The sequence below is a fragment of the Propithecus coquereli genome, unplaced genomic scaffold, assembly GCF_000956105.1.
Source record: "Propithecus coquereli isolate 6110/MARCELLA unplaced genomic scaffold, Pcoq_1.0 Scaffold53, whole genome shotgun sequence".
Taxonomy (NCBI): Eukaryota; Metazoa; Chordata; class Mammalia; order Primates; family Indriidae; genus Propithecus; species Propithecus coquereli.
In genome coordinates, this window is record NW_012151174.1 from 4,418,888 (window position 1) to 4,435,444 (window position 16,557).

The following is a 16,557-nucleotide window of genomic DNA, read 5'->3' on the forward strand; positions in this document are numbered from 1 at the left end:
ATATATAAGAGGTGTATCTATCATTTGAAATTACATTGGAATGCTATTTAGCAATAAAAAAAGAGTAGCCTGTTTATACATGCAACAACGTGGATCAGTCTCAAAAACCTATTGAGGGAAGGAAACCAGGCAAGAGTACATATTTATGGTTTCATTTATATGATGTTATAGAAAAGGCAAATCCCATCTATAGTGACAGAAAACAAATCAGTGGTTCCTGGCAGTGAGGGAACATTGATTGCAAAGGAACATGAGGGAACTCTCTGGGTAATAGATATGCTTTTGATTGTGGTGATGGTTACGTGAGTATACATATTTGTCAAAAATCCATCAACCAGGCACGCATCTGTAGTCTCAGCTACTTGGGAGGCTGAGATGGGAGGATCCCTAGAGCCCAGGATTTCAAGACCAGCCTGGGCAACCTAGTGAGACCCCATCTCAAAAACAAATTCATCAATCTGTGTTTCTAATTTGTGACTTTTATTTATTGTATGGATTATACCTCAAAAGAACATAATGCTTTAGTATTCTAATACAGTATTTTCAACATTATTTTGAATATAAGCATCTTCAGAGATGTTTACATATGGTTGTTTTTGCTGAAGAGAAACAACAAAGTCAAGTTAAAATGATATTAGCACTAGATTAAACCCAAAGAGTAACCAGTTTCTTTGGAGATGTAACAGGATTCTGTTTTTTGACTTGAGATGCATATTTTAAGGACGTATGTGAGGACCCCTTGATAGAGTTTCTTGCCTAATTATTTTTCTTTCCTATTTCTAGCAATTTTAATTTCATTATTTGAACATCTTTAATCAGTTAATCTATATTTATCGTGTACTGATATTTTTTTTTTTTTTTAAATAAAATCTCACTCTGTTGCCCAGGCTGAAGTGCACTGGCCCAATCACAGCTCACTGTAACCTTGAATTTGAGAGCTCAACAGATCCTCTTGCCTCAGCCTCCTGAGTAGCTGGGACTACAGGCACATGCTACCATGCCTGGCTAATTATTTTTATGTTTTTTGTGGAGATAGGGATCTTGCTGTGTTGCCCAGGCTGGTCTTAAACACCTGGCCTCCCAAAGTGCCTTGTACTGATTTTTCAAAAATCATGCTTTTTTATAAAATTTTGTGCAACTTACTGTGCCAAGATGTTAAAACAAATTTGATCTTATTGGGTTACATTGATGTTTCCTTTATTTGATTCTAATATTTTTCTTTTTATCTTTTCTTATCCAGACTTCTTCCTTAAGATGTTATCACCTGGAAGCTTTTCCTCCTTTACTCTCAGTACTCTGGCTTCTGTTCTTATCACTTCACACACAAAACAATGTTTTTTTAAAGGCTACTACCCAGCTTTAGGCTTTATGTTTATTAATATGTTTGTATTACATAATTACCTGTAAAAAGTCAAGCATTGAAATTTTCTTTTGAGGATAGTACAGACCTTTTAACCTTGCAAGATAAATACTGAGAGCTCTTTGTTTAATCCCCAGGCTCCCTTTATTGGCTGTGGAGGGGCCATAGCTCCATCATCTTTTTCTCCTCGAGGACAGTATGAACATTACCATGCCATTTTTGATCAAATGCAGCAACAAAGAGCAGAAGAGAATGAGGCCAAATGGAAAGGAGACCTGCGTGGTCGAGGGCTTCTGGAAAGGTAAGGCTGTGTTCTGCAGAAGTTGCTTATGCTTTGCTTGAGAGAAATAATGAAAGTCACTATGCATATTTATCTACAGAGGAATTCTGCCTGGAGTTCGTCCAGGATTCCCTAGTGGGGCTGCAGGTCGTCACCATTTCCCTGCTGCTGATGCTATTAGAAAAACTTTGAAAGGATTGAAGGCCGTGTCTAAACAAGCCAGTACAAACAGGTTGGAATGTGATGATCCATGATTCATCCTTGTGTGTGATTTTGTCTTTTGTCATGTATAGCTTAGTACCTACACTTTGTAGATGTTTCTCCATTCTTCACGTGGAATATTTTCTGCCTCCTGGATGCAGTAATTTTCCCAGGTGCAAACTTGGCCCTTGATTACATCATGCAAGCATGTAGCTCTTCCGTTCCGCCTGAGTTTTGTGTCTTACTTATATGTTTTGGCTGAAAATAACTATTTAAATGAACAAATAACTTTTCAGCCAACATATGGTTGTAATATGTTTCATTCGCTTGTTTTAAATAAATCAGAATATAAGTTTAAATGAAATCACACTTTATGCAGAACTCCAAAGCATGTTTTTTTGTCTTCCTTTTCCTCATCACTTAGAAGCCCACTTTTCTCTTTGTTGTCTTAGCATGTTTTCTCTTCACATTCGTCTCTGATTTATACCTCTTCGTGATTCTGTTCATCAGATTTTTTTCTTTTCTCCTGTTAAATTAATAATGGTAACTGTCAGTGGCTGTAACTTACGTAGTTCTTTTTTTCTTAAGTATGCATGTGAGTTTTCTTCGACATTCCTATTCTGTAAAACATTCTGGTGAGTTATGGAAGAACAGATGAGGTTTTGTGACAATTTAGTCATATCGTCTTTTCCTTGTGTTGATTTTAAGAATATCATCAAGTGTTATAAAAATCTTTATGATTCCCTCCCCCATTATAAAAGATGATTGATATATAATTGAGCAGAGATAAATTATTGAGGTAAATATAAATTAACATTATGAATACATTACAAATTATATACAGAAGCCTGAGATGTGAAGCTAATCATAGGTTCACTTTGTTTTTAGAGCAACTTTAGGTTCACAGCAAAACTGAGTGGAAAGTGCAGTATTCCTGTATACTCCTTCCCCACACATATACATCTCTCCTTTTGTTTACTTCTTCTTGGACATCTTTCATCAGCATTTTGTAGTTTTCTCATATAGATATGCACATGTGTTGTTAGATTTATAGCTACATATTACATTTTTGAGGGTGCTAATGTAAATGATAATGTGTTTTTAATTTCAAATTCCACTTGTTTATTTTATAGGAAAGCAAGTTACTTTTGTATATTAACCTTGTATCCTGCAACCTTGCTATAATCACATTAATTCCATGAATTTTTTTGTCGATTCTTTTGGATTTTCTACATAGACAAAAATGTCATCTGTGAACAAAGCCAGTTTGATTTCTTCCTTCCCGATCTCTATACTATACCTTATGTTTTCTTTCCTTGTCTTAATTGCATTAGCTAGAACTTCTGATATGATATTGAAGAGCAGTGCTAAGAAAGGACATCTTTTTCTTGTGTCTGATCTTAGCAGGAAAGCTTCAAATTTCTCACCATTAAGTATGATGTTAGGTATAAGTTTTTTGTAGATCTTCTTTATGAATTTGTGGAAGTTCCCCTATATTCTTGTTTCCTGAGATTTTTTTTATTATGAATGAATGTTGGATTTTATCAGGTGCTTTTCATTTGTATCTATTGATATGATCATGTGATTTTTTTTTCCTCTTTAGCTTGTCCATGTGATGGATTACATTAATTAATTTTTATCTGTCAAACAGCCTTGCATACCTGAGAAATCCTGCTTGGTCGTGATGTATAATTCTAATTATACATTGTTGGATTTGATTTGTTGATATTTTGTTCAGGATTTTTGTATTTATATTCATGAGAGAGATATTGGTTTGTAGTTTTTTTTTTTCCTTATAATGTCTTTGTGTCTGATTTTGGTATTAGGGTAACACTGGCCTCATAGTAATAAGAGGGTAATATTGGCTTCATGTGGTAATTCTTCTGTCTAATTAGGATAGCTTTATAGCTTTTTAAAAAACGTATATTGATTTCACAGTTTAATATTGAGAAATCAAATTTATTTCTTTTACCATTGTGGAGTATATACTTCAATAGGTTAAGTTAGGGAAAAAGAATTTCATAAATTAGCAAACTGAAACATGTTAAGAATGTTTCTTCGTGAAATTTCTTGTAAATGAAAAAGGAATATACTAGAAAAGCCTTCAAACTAGGGTAATTATATTTTGCTGTAAGAATAAAAATGACCTTATAGCTGGTAATCATTTGAAAGGAAATGATTTAACTACTGAGTGTATGAGATTCTCCTAATCTACATAGTACATATCACTAGTACTCTTTGTCTTACATTTATGTAAATACTATAATCCTTTCCACTGTCATGGATCAACACCTTTCACTCTTCCCTCCAACTTAAACTAATTGTCTTTGCCCCTTAATGTTTTGCTTTGCACAAAGACATTTAATCTTTTTTTCTTCCTCTCATCCTCAGATTTCCTTTTAATTCTGTTTCCTTTGCTGAATTCAAGAATGCTCGTGTATTTCTGTTTTAAAATACCAGCAGCTAACTACCTTGTCATTGTCCTGTCACCTAGGCTTTGTGATCACACTTTCATACCTCTTTTTTCTTTTTTGCCCAGGAAAAAAGAAAACTTGAAGGAAAGTCACAAGAGGCTTTTTTGTCTTGTTTTTCTGCTTGCCAAGTGATATAGGTTAGTTTTAGAAAAACTGGAATGTATAAGAGAGTATTAGGACACAGGAGAGGAAATAATTCCTAATCTCTACAGAGGCAGCCACTGTATGCTCTGAATGCATTTTGTTGCATTCTTTTTTACATATTTTTTCATAGATAGTGGAAATTAAGTCATCTGTACAAATTTGTATCTTTTTAAATTTAACATTGTTCCCATACGTATTTCCTATGTTAAAATTATTTTCAAGGGATTTTTAGTGTCTGCATAAGATTCCAGTACCTGAATGTGCCATGATTTATCTAACAAATCCCCTAATGTAACAAGTTGTTTGTAATTTTTCACTTGTTTGAACACTCTTCTGCCACATTTCATTCTTCATTTCTTATCATTTCTGTAAAATCAAATCTTATAAGGGCAATTACTAGGTTAAAGGATTTGGTAAATTGTGTTCTTCAAGAAGGTTCTAGAAAGAAGTGTTATTTTCTTTCTAGAAAAGTTGTGCTACTTTATACTCAATCTAACAGTATATGGTAGTGCCCATTTTACTGCCCCAGCTGTCCAGTACCAATAACTTCTTAGAAACTAAAGAAGTTTTTAAAAAATATAAAGTTTAAAATCAAAGAAGTATAGGAGATGAAGTGCTTCCTGTAGTCTGTACTGGTTACGCAGCAGGGTACTGACAGCTAAATGTCTGTAAGAATAGCGAATAGTGGTGATGAGGATGACAATAGTACAAAGCAGCAGCTAATATTTAATCGGGCAGCTGTGCCAGGACCCGTTCTTTTTTTACGTATCGAGTCAGTCCTCATTATTCGTGGGTTCTCTGTGAATTTGCCTACTTGCCAAAATTTATTTATAACCCAGGATCAATACTCACAGCACTTTCGTGGTCATTCATGGGCATGCTCAGAACAGTAAAAAGTTTGCGTCACCAACGTACAGGTTCCCAGCTGAGGGTTACTTAACAAGACGCTGCTCTTCCCTCGTGTTTCAACCTTCATACTATAAACAAATGTCCTTTTTGTGGTCGATTTAGCACCACGTTTTTTGCGTTTTTGTACATTTTGTTTGGTGATTTCACTATTTAAAATGGCCTGCAAGCATAGTGGTGAAATGCTGTCCGTGATCCTAAGTGTGAGAGGCTGTGATTTGCCTTCGGGAGAAAATATGTGTGTCAGATAATCTAACTTCATTCAGGCGTTGGTTTATAGTGTCGTTGGCGGTGAGTTTAATGTTAATGAATCCACAATATATATAAAATTAGGTTTCTTTAAACGAAAGTGTACATATAGTAAGGTTATCTATTAATCATTTGACAAAAATGATATGACAAGAGCCTCGCAGGAATCTAACTCTCTATTTCCCCTAGGAGCAGTGGTTCAATATTTGCTACGTCAGTATTTGTGGTGACTTTATAGAACACAACTACTGAAAATAATGGTAATTAATATATTATTAACACATTAACTTCCATGTGAGTTGTAGTTAACTCAGGCTAGTTTTGAGCCCGGGGCCTTGTGAAGCAAAACCCTGCAGTTGGTTTGTGAAAATTTTACTTGTTGATGTTCTTATTGTTACAATTAACATTGACAATTTAATTCTGAAAACGTGGATTGTGTTGCATATAACTCACACACAGAAAACAATAAAAAATAACAAATTAGAAAGAATCATTTTGTTTTAATAAAACACTGTGGCCCCAGGGAAAAAATTCTTTTTCTAGTGTGGCAGTCAATGTGTTAATCATCACCAGTGCTGTAAGGCAAGAATTATTATTCTTGCTGTTTTACAGATAAAGAAATTAAGACACTGCGTGATTAAGTAATTTATTGAAGTTCACATAACTGTTAGTGAAACCAGGAGTTGAAGCTGGACAGTTTGGTTCCTAATAAGCTCACTCACTTAACTGTCCTACTGTATTGACTTTACTAAGGCTTGAAACATTGTATGAGGAACAATGACGGTCAGAATGTTGGCACCGTTGCAGAAAGCCTGGTTAAAGGAGCAGGCTTGGATGAATTGACTGGCTTGTCATACAGAAGAGAAATCAGACTTATATTTCTACAAGGTAGAATGATTGTGACTAAGAGAAGTAGAGACACATTTCAGTCCAGTATGAGAGCTGTTCAAGGGGTGGACCATTGTGAGATGTAACAAGTATCTTCAAACTGGCAGCGTTAACCAGAGGTTTAAATGACAATGTGTCAGGGGTATTTAGATGGCAGTGATGCTTTATTCAGTGTAAAGTTGGACTAGTATTAATACCCAAGGTCTCTTCCAGGCTGAATGTATTGTGATTCTTTTGTGCTGTACTTTTTAGTGGTCATTGGCATTAGAAAACATCTTTCCACACTGTCATAATTTTTGGTTATCGTAACTCATATGTTGTCATTCCTCATCAGTTCTTTTCCCTGATTAAAACGGAATCAGCATGGGTTTGAATGCTGGCTTTATTAATAAAAAAAAAATTGAATCGGCAAACTGAAATCTGTAGTCATTTAGGACTCTTTCAAATTCTCTTCTCCTCATGTTTTGGATCACCCGTATTTGCCTGTTCCTTCTTTAAGATACTACTTTTCCTCTTCCTTTCTGATCAGTGGCTCTGGCTAGTCTGACTTTGCTGACGCCCATGTCTTAATAACATACGTCTTCTATTAGCTTTTTAATATTAGGAGTTCAAGCCATGTGGGAGCACTTTATAGTAAATTATTGAGTGCCTCCTAACACATAGGTTTTTATAGTGCTTTGACTTTTCCAAGTCTTTTTCTCTGCACCGCTTCCTTTAGTGTGGGTAAAGCTGACAGCAATTCCATTCCGTCGGGTAGACGTTATGCCCCTTAAACAGAAGAGGAAACTTAATGAATAAACCCTCTACATCATTTTTTCATCTCATTAACCCTATACCACCCCAACTCTTCTACCTTAAACAGTATTGACTCATTTTTATTTCTCAGATTATCTGTTACCATTTTTATATTGTCTGTGCCTCCTAAAATATTCCATTTATAATCATCCTTCAAAAATTTTAAATTGTTCTTATCAGTAAAGAATTTGACCCACGCATTATTCATGCATTTACAGTAAGAAAGGGAAAGAAAATAACTTATTTCTTCCTCCCTTTTCTTGTCAGAGTAAAAAAAAGGAAAAAGAAAAGTTTGTCTTAGAACATTTATTTCTCAATAAAAGAACACCATAGTTGTATTATCTTATTGTTTGATATATCCTATCCTCTTAATATATACTTTTTGGCCCATTTTAATGTCTTTATATTTTACTTTCCAAATTTCTGATTTCTTACTGTATATTTGTATTTATATTATCATCCTTTTGTTATTAATCCAGGTCAAACTTTTACTGATTTTTACGTGGTGTAATTCTGGAACTCAAAAGATACAATCTAATTTTCATGCTCATATGAATTGTTAATAATGTTCAATGAAGAGAATGACTATCAAGAATTAAATTGACTATTTCCTTTTTATCTCCATGAGCCTGGCACAAATATATAGTTTTTGTCTCTGGTTTAGCATAGTTTTTACTACCTTAGAGAGAAATAAGAATATGAGTTATAGGTTTTTCTTTTTGGTGTATATAAAGTAGTAAACAATAATGCATGGGGAAAATAAAGACACTTAGTTTATAGGTTTTTAAAGGAATTGTAGAATTGATTAATTCTGTCCTTTATTCTATTAATATGGTATATTACTCTGATTGATTTTCCTATGTTGAATGATACTTGCCTTCCTGGAACTCTGTTTTTTTCATCTTTTAGACAGATATAATGTAGCAAATAGTTGACACTCAGTAAATATCTGTTTAATAAAAGAAAGGAAAAAAGAAATAGTGTTAAATAAAATCACAACAGGTTTTAAGATTGTGTTTGAAAGCAGCCAATAATGTAAATGTACTTATTTAAACCAGCTTAGCAAATAACTATTCAATGAAGCGAAACTTACAAACCATAGGAATATATAGAACAAGTAGTATTATATATGCATAAATGGTGTGAAACTCTATAAGAGCTGTTGTACATAGGACCAGGTTCTTAGTAAAACAATTCTTTACAACTGCTGTATTAACATATGCAAATTGGATGTTCAGGCTGGTGAACACTGGACACAGACTAGCTTAGGATGGGAAGTCAAACATATTTTACTTCTACAAAGGTTAGAACAGGAAGTCAGTGTAGTCAGGATACACAGCAGAGAGATCAGCTATTTTATCTTGTTGCAGATGATGGTGTAAGCTTCCAGGACCCTCAAAAACAGCCATATCTGTAGCCATTCGGTTTCATATGACGTGTGTGAGCACCACACCTGAAAGTTAATCAGCCCTTCTCAGACCCAGCCTTATGTGAATGAGGCTATCACAGATTGGGATACAGCCCTGCCTTGATATATGTAGGAGATATATTGCATTATATTGCATTCAGACCCGATATACCTTATCAATCTCAGAATCATACAGTGCGTATTATGAGTGCTAGAGGACAGTCCATATGCACTACAGAGGCACAAACAAATTTGTCATTCATTATTCTTAATCCACTCAAGCCAACATGGTGTGGGTGAAGTGTATTTCTGAATTTAGTGATGTGAAACTAGATTAAGAATTAGCTTTCCAGACATAATAGAGAGTCACAGTAATAGGCCCTTAAACCAGCTACAGAGATTATCTAATCCTAGAAAATTCCTATAATGGAAATTTCATAAGAATCTCTTTTAATTACCACATAAGGTAAATGAACCTTAGACCACTATCATTCATAGCATGTGATATTTATTATTAAGTATGTAATGTCCGATTTCCCTAAGTACTAAATTCAATAGTTGATATCTCTGACATTTCACTTTGGCACTTCTTGTTTCATTTTTATTGTGACGTTACATCCTCATTCTTTCAAACACACAGTTTGGCTTGTGATTATCTATCAAAATTTTTTTAGAGCAATTTCTGTGACACCATGGATAAGTCAAAAATTTGTGTTATTTTTGAATATGAGTCCCATCATGGAACCAATGCTGCACAGACAGCTTGAAATATCAGCGAAGTGTTTGGGAAGGATGTGGCTACTGAACACACAGTATGTCGATGGTTTGAGAAGTTCTGTTCTGGTGATTTTAATATTGAAAATGAGCCATGTGGGCTACTTGAGGTGGATAATGATGAGCTAAAAGCTGTAGTGGAAGTGAATCCATTGTCGACCTATGCATGTATTAGCAGCAAGGTTTGATGTTACTATTCCAACAACATTGGACCATTTGAAAGAAATTGGCAAGGTAAAGAAGCTGTATAGGTAGGTACTGCATGTATTAAATGAGCATCAGAAGAGAAATCATCTCGAAGCTTGCCTTTCTTTTCTGTCATGACTTAAGAGTGAACCATTTCTATACTGTATTGTTTCGTGGGATGAAAAATGGATTCTTTTTGGCAATTGCAAGCGTTCGGCACAATGGTTGGATAAAGATGAAGTGCTGAAACACAGTCCAAAACCAAATATTCGTGAACAAAAACTGATGGTGTCTGTTTGGTGGTCCATCACTGGTATTATCCGCTACAGCTTCATGACACCTGGTCAATCAATTACAGCAGATGTCTACTGCAACAAGTTGGACAGAATGATTAGGATGGTTGTGAATAAACAGCTGAGATTGGTCAGTAGAGACAGGACAATCCTCTTGGAAAACAGCACTCCACCTCTTGTACAAATAACGCTGCTCAAACTAGAGAGGCTGGACTTGGAAACTCTCCATCATCCACCATCTTCACCAGACCTTGTACCAATTGACTACCACTTCTTCCAGGCTTTGGATCACTTCTTGCAAAGAAAAATATTCAATTCTCAACAAGCCGTGGAAAATGCCTTTAGCAATTTCATTGCCACTCGCTCTCCAGGCTTCTTGGCTGCTGGCATAAATAAGCTACCGTTAAGATGGCAAAACCATGTCAATAGTTTAAGTGCATAGTTTGATTAATTGCACTGCTTCTTGTTTGAGACATAATAAACTAAACTTTTGATTTGAAATTGGACATTTCATATTTAATGACCTAATAGAATAGATTTTAAGTTTTACAGCTTAATTTCATATTTAAAATATTTTATGTGTTTCAGTTAGTTGTTGCCAAAAAATGTCAAAGATTTGATTATTTCGGGTATGAAAATTATAAGTGTTTAAATCTTACTAAAAGAAAAGACATTATTTAATGTATTTTTGAGACCATATTTTAGTTATGATGCCAAAGAGAGCCTATAGGAAGTTTTTTTCCTCACCTCCAAAATTAACTGCAGTTGGTGCTGTGCTATGAGTTCTCTGATTACTGGGGCTGGGTTTTATTTATTTTTTTATCTTCCAAACTTAACATAATACCTGCTAAGTGTATCGTAGATATACTGCAGCATATAGTAGATGCCCAAAAAATGTTTGTAATTGATATTTTTTATTTGTAATCTAAGCTTAATATGTTTACATTCTTTCATAATTGTCAGTGAAAGACACAATAGTAAAGTTGGAAAAGATTATAACAAATAACTGTGCTTTTAATTTTTCCCTAACCTAACCATTTTACTTTTTAATATTATAATTGTGATATTCAGGGAATTCAGACATAGCTTCTTACTGCATTTTTGAAAACTCACACTTAAGTAAACCTTTCATTCTTTTTGTTCATTTTTAAAATTGCTATTATCCTACTTTCATTTAACCTCAATACTGAAGAGAAAATTCTCATTGTATTTGATAGAGAGTTCTGAAATAAACTTGGAAACTATTGAGATTTTTCCATAACTAAGTATAGTCTAAAATAATTTTATGTGTCTATAAGTAGAATAGATTAAACAAATGTAAAAAAAACCACCTTGTTAAGACTTGGAGTAAAATTATAGATTTTACTTTTATTTAAAATAGTAAAGAATGTGATTTAGTCAGTAGATATCGATATATATGTTGTGATTTGTTCATTAAAGAGAAAGTTTGTATTTCATGTCAGCCTTTCTTCATATTCTGCAATCGAAAAAGTATTTAGAATAAGTAAAATTTTTAATTTCTTGGAATATATATTGTTCAGAATTACTAACTTTGCAATTTGTCCAAATTAGGCAAAAAGGGCAGCTAACTGTAGAAAGAGCTAAACAAGTGGAAGAGTTCCTACAGCGAAAACGTGAAGCTATGCAGAATAAGGCTCGAGCGGAAGGACACGTGGTATGATTTTTTTGTTTGTTTGAGATTTTGAATTTTTAGTATTCCAAATTAAGGTCTGGAATAAGGTAAGTATGAATAAAAGGAATTGTAATCTAACAATCCATGCACAATAATAGGAAATAAGGATACTCAAGTCATTCACAGACTATAAAGTCGTATATCTTGGGCTTGATGCAGTAGCTCACTCCTGTAATCCCAGCACTTTGGGACGCCAAGGCGAGAGGATTGCTTGAGGCCAGGAATTTGAGACCAGCCAGGGCAACACAGTGAGACTCTGTCTCTACAAAAAATGTTTTAAAAAAATTAGCCGAGTGTGATGGCACACATCTGTAGTCCCAGCTACTTGGGAGGCTGACGCAGGAGGATCTCTGCAGCCCAGGAGTTCAAGGTTGCAGTGAGCTGTGATCGTGCCACTGTACTCCAGCCTGGGCAACAGAATGAGACCCTATATCTTAAGAAAAAATAAACCCAAACAGTTGAATGTCTTATTTAACCTCTCTTCTGCTATCTCTTTTTTACCAAGTGTGGAATGCTACTGTTTCTTTGGTTAATTGGGAGTTAAGTTCATAGCTGTTCCTTTAAAGAGTAAAAATGGATATAGCAACCCAGATACTCATATTAAAGAAACAAGTTCTTATATTGCTGGGGCTTTTTTTCCCCAAATAATCTTTTAGTTTTAAATATTTTTAAATAGCAAAGAATTTTAAAAGAGAAAGGGGAAATAGGTGTTTGGGTAAGTGTATGTGTAACTGTACATTTGTTCACATGTATAGTTACATGTGTAACTATGCATTTAATGTAATTAGAAACAAATTATATTAAAGCCTCTATTTATGCCAATTAACTATTAATAAATCATGTATCCCAGAAAATATTAAGTTTTTAGATAATCATTTCAGTGGTTAAGCTAGTTTTGACTTGTAGAGGCACAAATGCCTTTTTACCTTTTGTCCACAGAACAGCTGATGTTTGTTTCTGTCAGCTCAGCACCCCGTGAAGCATCACGCTTACGTACAAAATAGGTTGATTAGATGGTGATATATCTTAATTAGATTTATTACTTATCTAAGTTCATAGTGATATCTTTGTGAGTTAATGTAGTTATTCAATGTAGGATATTTTTTCTTTGAAATAATGTCATAGAAACATAGTTCAATTTTTTAATAGTTCCCCTTTATATTTTTAACACACAGACTTCAATTTGTTTTTCTCGTATCTGAAATTAATTTGTATTTGTATCCTTCCTCTAGATAGTAGAAAAGAACCTCCTATCTTTTTCCTTCTCCATATTTTTCATGTTAATGGCATCTGAAATTTTGGTTACAAATTTTTCTTTAAAATATTTATAAACAATTATTGGACTTAAAAAGATTTACTAACTTATTTTCTCAATGTTATTCCTTATATCCTACTATTGTCCCCTCAGTTTACTTTTCTTCATGCTGGAGAATATCCTCTGGTAATTCTTTAGGAGAGAAACTTTCAAAGATTTGTTGGAAAATGCCCTTATTTTGTGCATGCTTAAGTGATGATTTATAATTGTGGTCTGCTAGTGAATTTGATAAGCATTTGTATGTCTGAAAAAGTATTTTGTGTTTGTTTTCAACAAATATTTGTGCTGGGTATAGTATTATAGGTTGAAAGGTTTTTTTTTACAGTGCTTTGAAGATGGCTCTCCACTTACCTCTGGCACGCCCTTTTCTGACTAGTCTGCTGTCATTCTTTTTTCTTTGTATGTAATATGTCTTTTCTCTGACTGCTTTTAAAATTTTCTCTTTATTGCTGGAAGCGATTTGATTTTGATTACAATGCGGCTTGTGTAGCTTTCTTCATGGTCATTTTATACAGGAGTTTATTGAGCTTTTCAGGTCTGTGAGTATATAATTTTCATCAAATTTGGACAAAATTCATATTTCTTCAAAAACATTTTTCTGTTTCCTCTTCCCATCTTCTTCTAGGACTCCGGTACACATACATTAGGCCACTTGTTGCTCTCCCAGCTGCTCACTGATGCTCTTCATTTTTTTTCAGTCTTTATTTCCTCTCTCTGTGTTTCATTTTGGATCATTTCTATTACTGTGTCTTCAAGTGCATTAATCTTTTCTTCTACTGTGTCTAATCTGTTAATCCCATCTAGACCTTGTATATTTTTAATCTCAGATATTGTATTTTTTATCTCTTAAAGTTGATTTGGATTGTTTCTATATCTTCCGTGTCTCTCTTTATAATATTTATGCTTTTCCTTACCTTCTTGAACAAATGGAATACAATTATAATAGCTGTTTTAACCTTATCTGTTAATACTAATTCTGTCATCTTTGTCATTTCCAAGTCTCTGTTTGCTGATTGATTTTTTTCCTCATTAGGGTCGTCTTTTCCTACTTCTTTACATGTCTGATAATTTGTGATTGCGTGCCAGGTGTTGTGTATTTTAGCTTGCAGTTTTTGGTCTTTTTAAAATACTTTGGGTCTTTATTCTGGGATGCAGTTAAGTTACTTGGAAATAGTTTGAGTCTTTCAAGGCTAACTTTTAAGCTTTGCTAGGCAGGGACAGAATGGTCTTCAGTACTAATTTGCCCCCACTGCTATGGCAGTGCTCCTTTGAGTACCGGTGCTTTATTGCCTTGCAGGCTATTGGAAATGTGCAACCTTTGCAGCCCTGATTGAACTTCAGATACTATTGACAATATGCTACTTGTCAATCAGCAGGTGACTCCAGGAACTCTGTTCAGAGCTTGAGCATGCTTTCTCTGTGCAGCTCTTTCTTCTTTGCTTCTCTGACATGGAAATTCTAGTCTTCAGCTTTCCAAGCTCCAAATGCTGTTTCCCCAACTCAGGGAGACTGCCAGGCTGTTTGGGTGCCTTCTCTGTCTTGCAGTCTGAGTACTTGCCAGGCATGATGTTGGTCAGTTGTTTGGGCTTACCTCCCTTCTTTCCCTTTTCTCAAGGATTGCTGTCCTGTCTGCTTGTTGTTCAGTGTTTGAAAACCATTATTTTATATATTTTGTTCAGACTTTTAGTTGTTTAAGGTGGGAGGGTAGATCTGGTCCCTGTTAGTTCATCAAGGCTACAAGTGAATCTTGAATGATAATTTGGCTGGATAAAGAAATCTAAGTTTGAAGTTCATTTTATTTGAAGAGTCTGCTTTTTCATCTCCCTACTTTCATTGTTGCTAATGAGACATGTGATGTTCTGGATCATGTTCCTTTTTAAGGAATCTTTTTCCTTTCTGTTAGTTCTTGGGACTGTTTTCTCTCCTTGATCTTCTGAATTTCACTTGAATATTTCTCAGTTGTTTTTTTCATTGACCTGGCTCAGGTTCTCCCTGGATCTTTCAGTGTGAGTGCTTTCCTTAATGATGGGGTATTTTCTTTTCTTTGCAGCTATTATAAGTGGGATTGCATTCTTGATTTGATTCTCACCTTGTCTGTTATTAGTGTATAGGAATGCTACTGATTTGTGTACATTGATTTTGTAACCTGAGACTTTACTGAATTCGTTTAATTCTAGGAGTCTTTTGGAGGAGTCTTTAGGGTTTTCTAGGTATAAGATCATATCATTGGCATACAGGGATAGTTTGACCTCCTCTTTTCCAATTTGGTTGCCCTTTTTTTCTTTCTCTTGCCTGATTGCTATGGCTAGGACTTCTAGTACTATGTTGTATAAAAGTGGTGGAAGTGGGCATCCTTGAATAGACCATTTTAAATTCATCTTACTTGACCTTTCTGTGACATTTGATCATGAGCTACTACTTCAAAATTTCTTTTTTCTTTCTCTGATACCATAGTCTCTTGGTTTACCCTTTAATTCTTTGACTATAATTTCTTAATATCTTCTTTGGGATTCTTTTCTTCTTCTCAGTCTTTAATTGCTGATATTCTTTGGGGTTCTGCCCTTGTTATTTTCTCACTGTAAATAATATCCTGGGATGATCTCACTGATAATTCTACCAGAGGACTTGAAAATCTCTATCAGTAACTCAGACTATTTTCCTAACTTCTATCCCATCTATCTAGCTGCCTTCTAGTTGTTGTTTCCTAGGTGATACGTTGGCACCTTATGTTTTGAACATTTCTTTTTACTTTTTAAATTATCGTACAGTATGATTAACTTTATTTTTCTTTTCCAGTTCTATAAATTTTAATACATGTGTAAATTTATGTAGCCACCACCACAGTCAAGTTCCAGGACAATTCCATCACCCCCAAACTCTCTCATACTATCTTTCTAGTGTCGTACTCTACCCTTACCCCTAACACTTGGGCGTCCATTGTGTCTTTCATCTTTTCCAGAATGTCTTATAAATTGTATTTACGTATAATACAGATGCTCCTTGACTTATGATGGGGTTATAGTTCAATAAACCCATTATAAGTTGAAAATAACGTTTAGTTGAAACATATTTATTACACCTAACCTACTGCCCATTTCAGCTTAGCCTAGCCTGCCCTAAACATGCTTAGAACACTTACAATTGCCTGCAGTTGGGCAAACATCTAACACAAAGCCTATTTCATAATAAAGTGTTAAATATCTCATGTAATTTATTAAATACTCCACTGAAAGTGAAAATTGTTTTATGAGTACCCGAGGTACGGTTTCTACTGAATGCATGTCACCATCACACCTTAGTAAAGTCAAAAAATCCTTATGTCAAGGACTGTGTACATAATAGTACATAACCTTTTGTGACTAGCTTCTTTCCTGCACCATAACGATATTCATGAAAATTGTTGCATGTGTAAATATTACTAGCTTGCTCCTCTTTGTTGCTGAGTAAGTAGTATTCCATTGTATGGATGCTCTACAGTTTGTCCATTCACCCATCGAAAGACATTTGGGTTGTTTCCAATTTTTGGTAATTATGAATAGAGCTGTCTTGGTCATTCATTTACAGGTTTTTATAGGAAGGGAACTATTTTTT

At 34.5% G+C, this 16,557-nt stretch overlaps 1 protein-coding gene across 1 annotated transcript in view; it reads left to right on the top strand.

Moving 5' to 3' along the window:
- The window catches only part of NEK1 (NIMA-related kinase 1), a 207,687-nt gene that overhangs the window by 63,494 nt on the left and 127,636 nt on the right, over positions 1–16,557 (top strand). The window contains exons 12-13 of the mRNA XM_012656992.1: positions 1,498–1,661; positions 11,531–11,633. Coding sequence (XP_012512446.1) covers positions 1,498–1,661; positions 11,531–11,633 — 267 coding nt within the window. The remainder of the gene's footprint in view (positions 1–1,497; positions 1,662–11,530; positions 11,634–16,557) is intronic.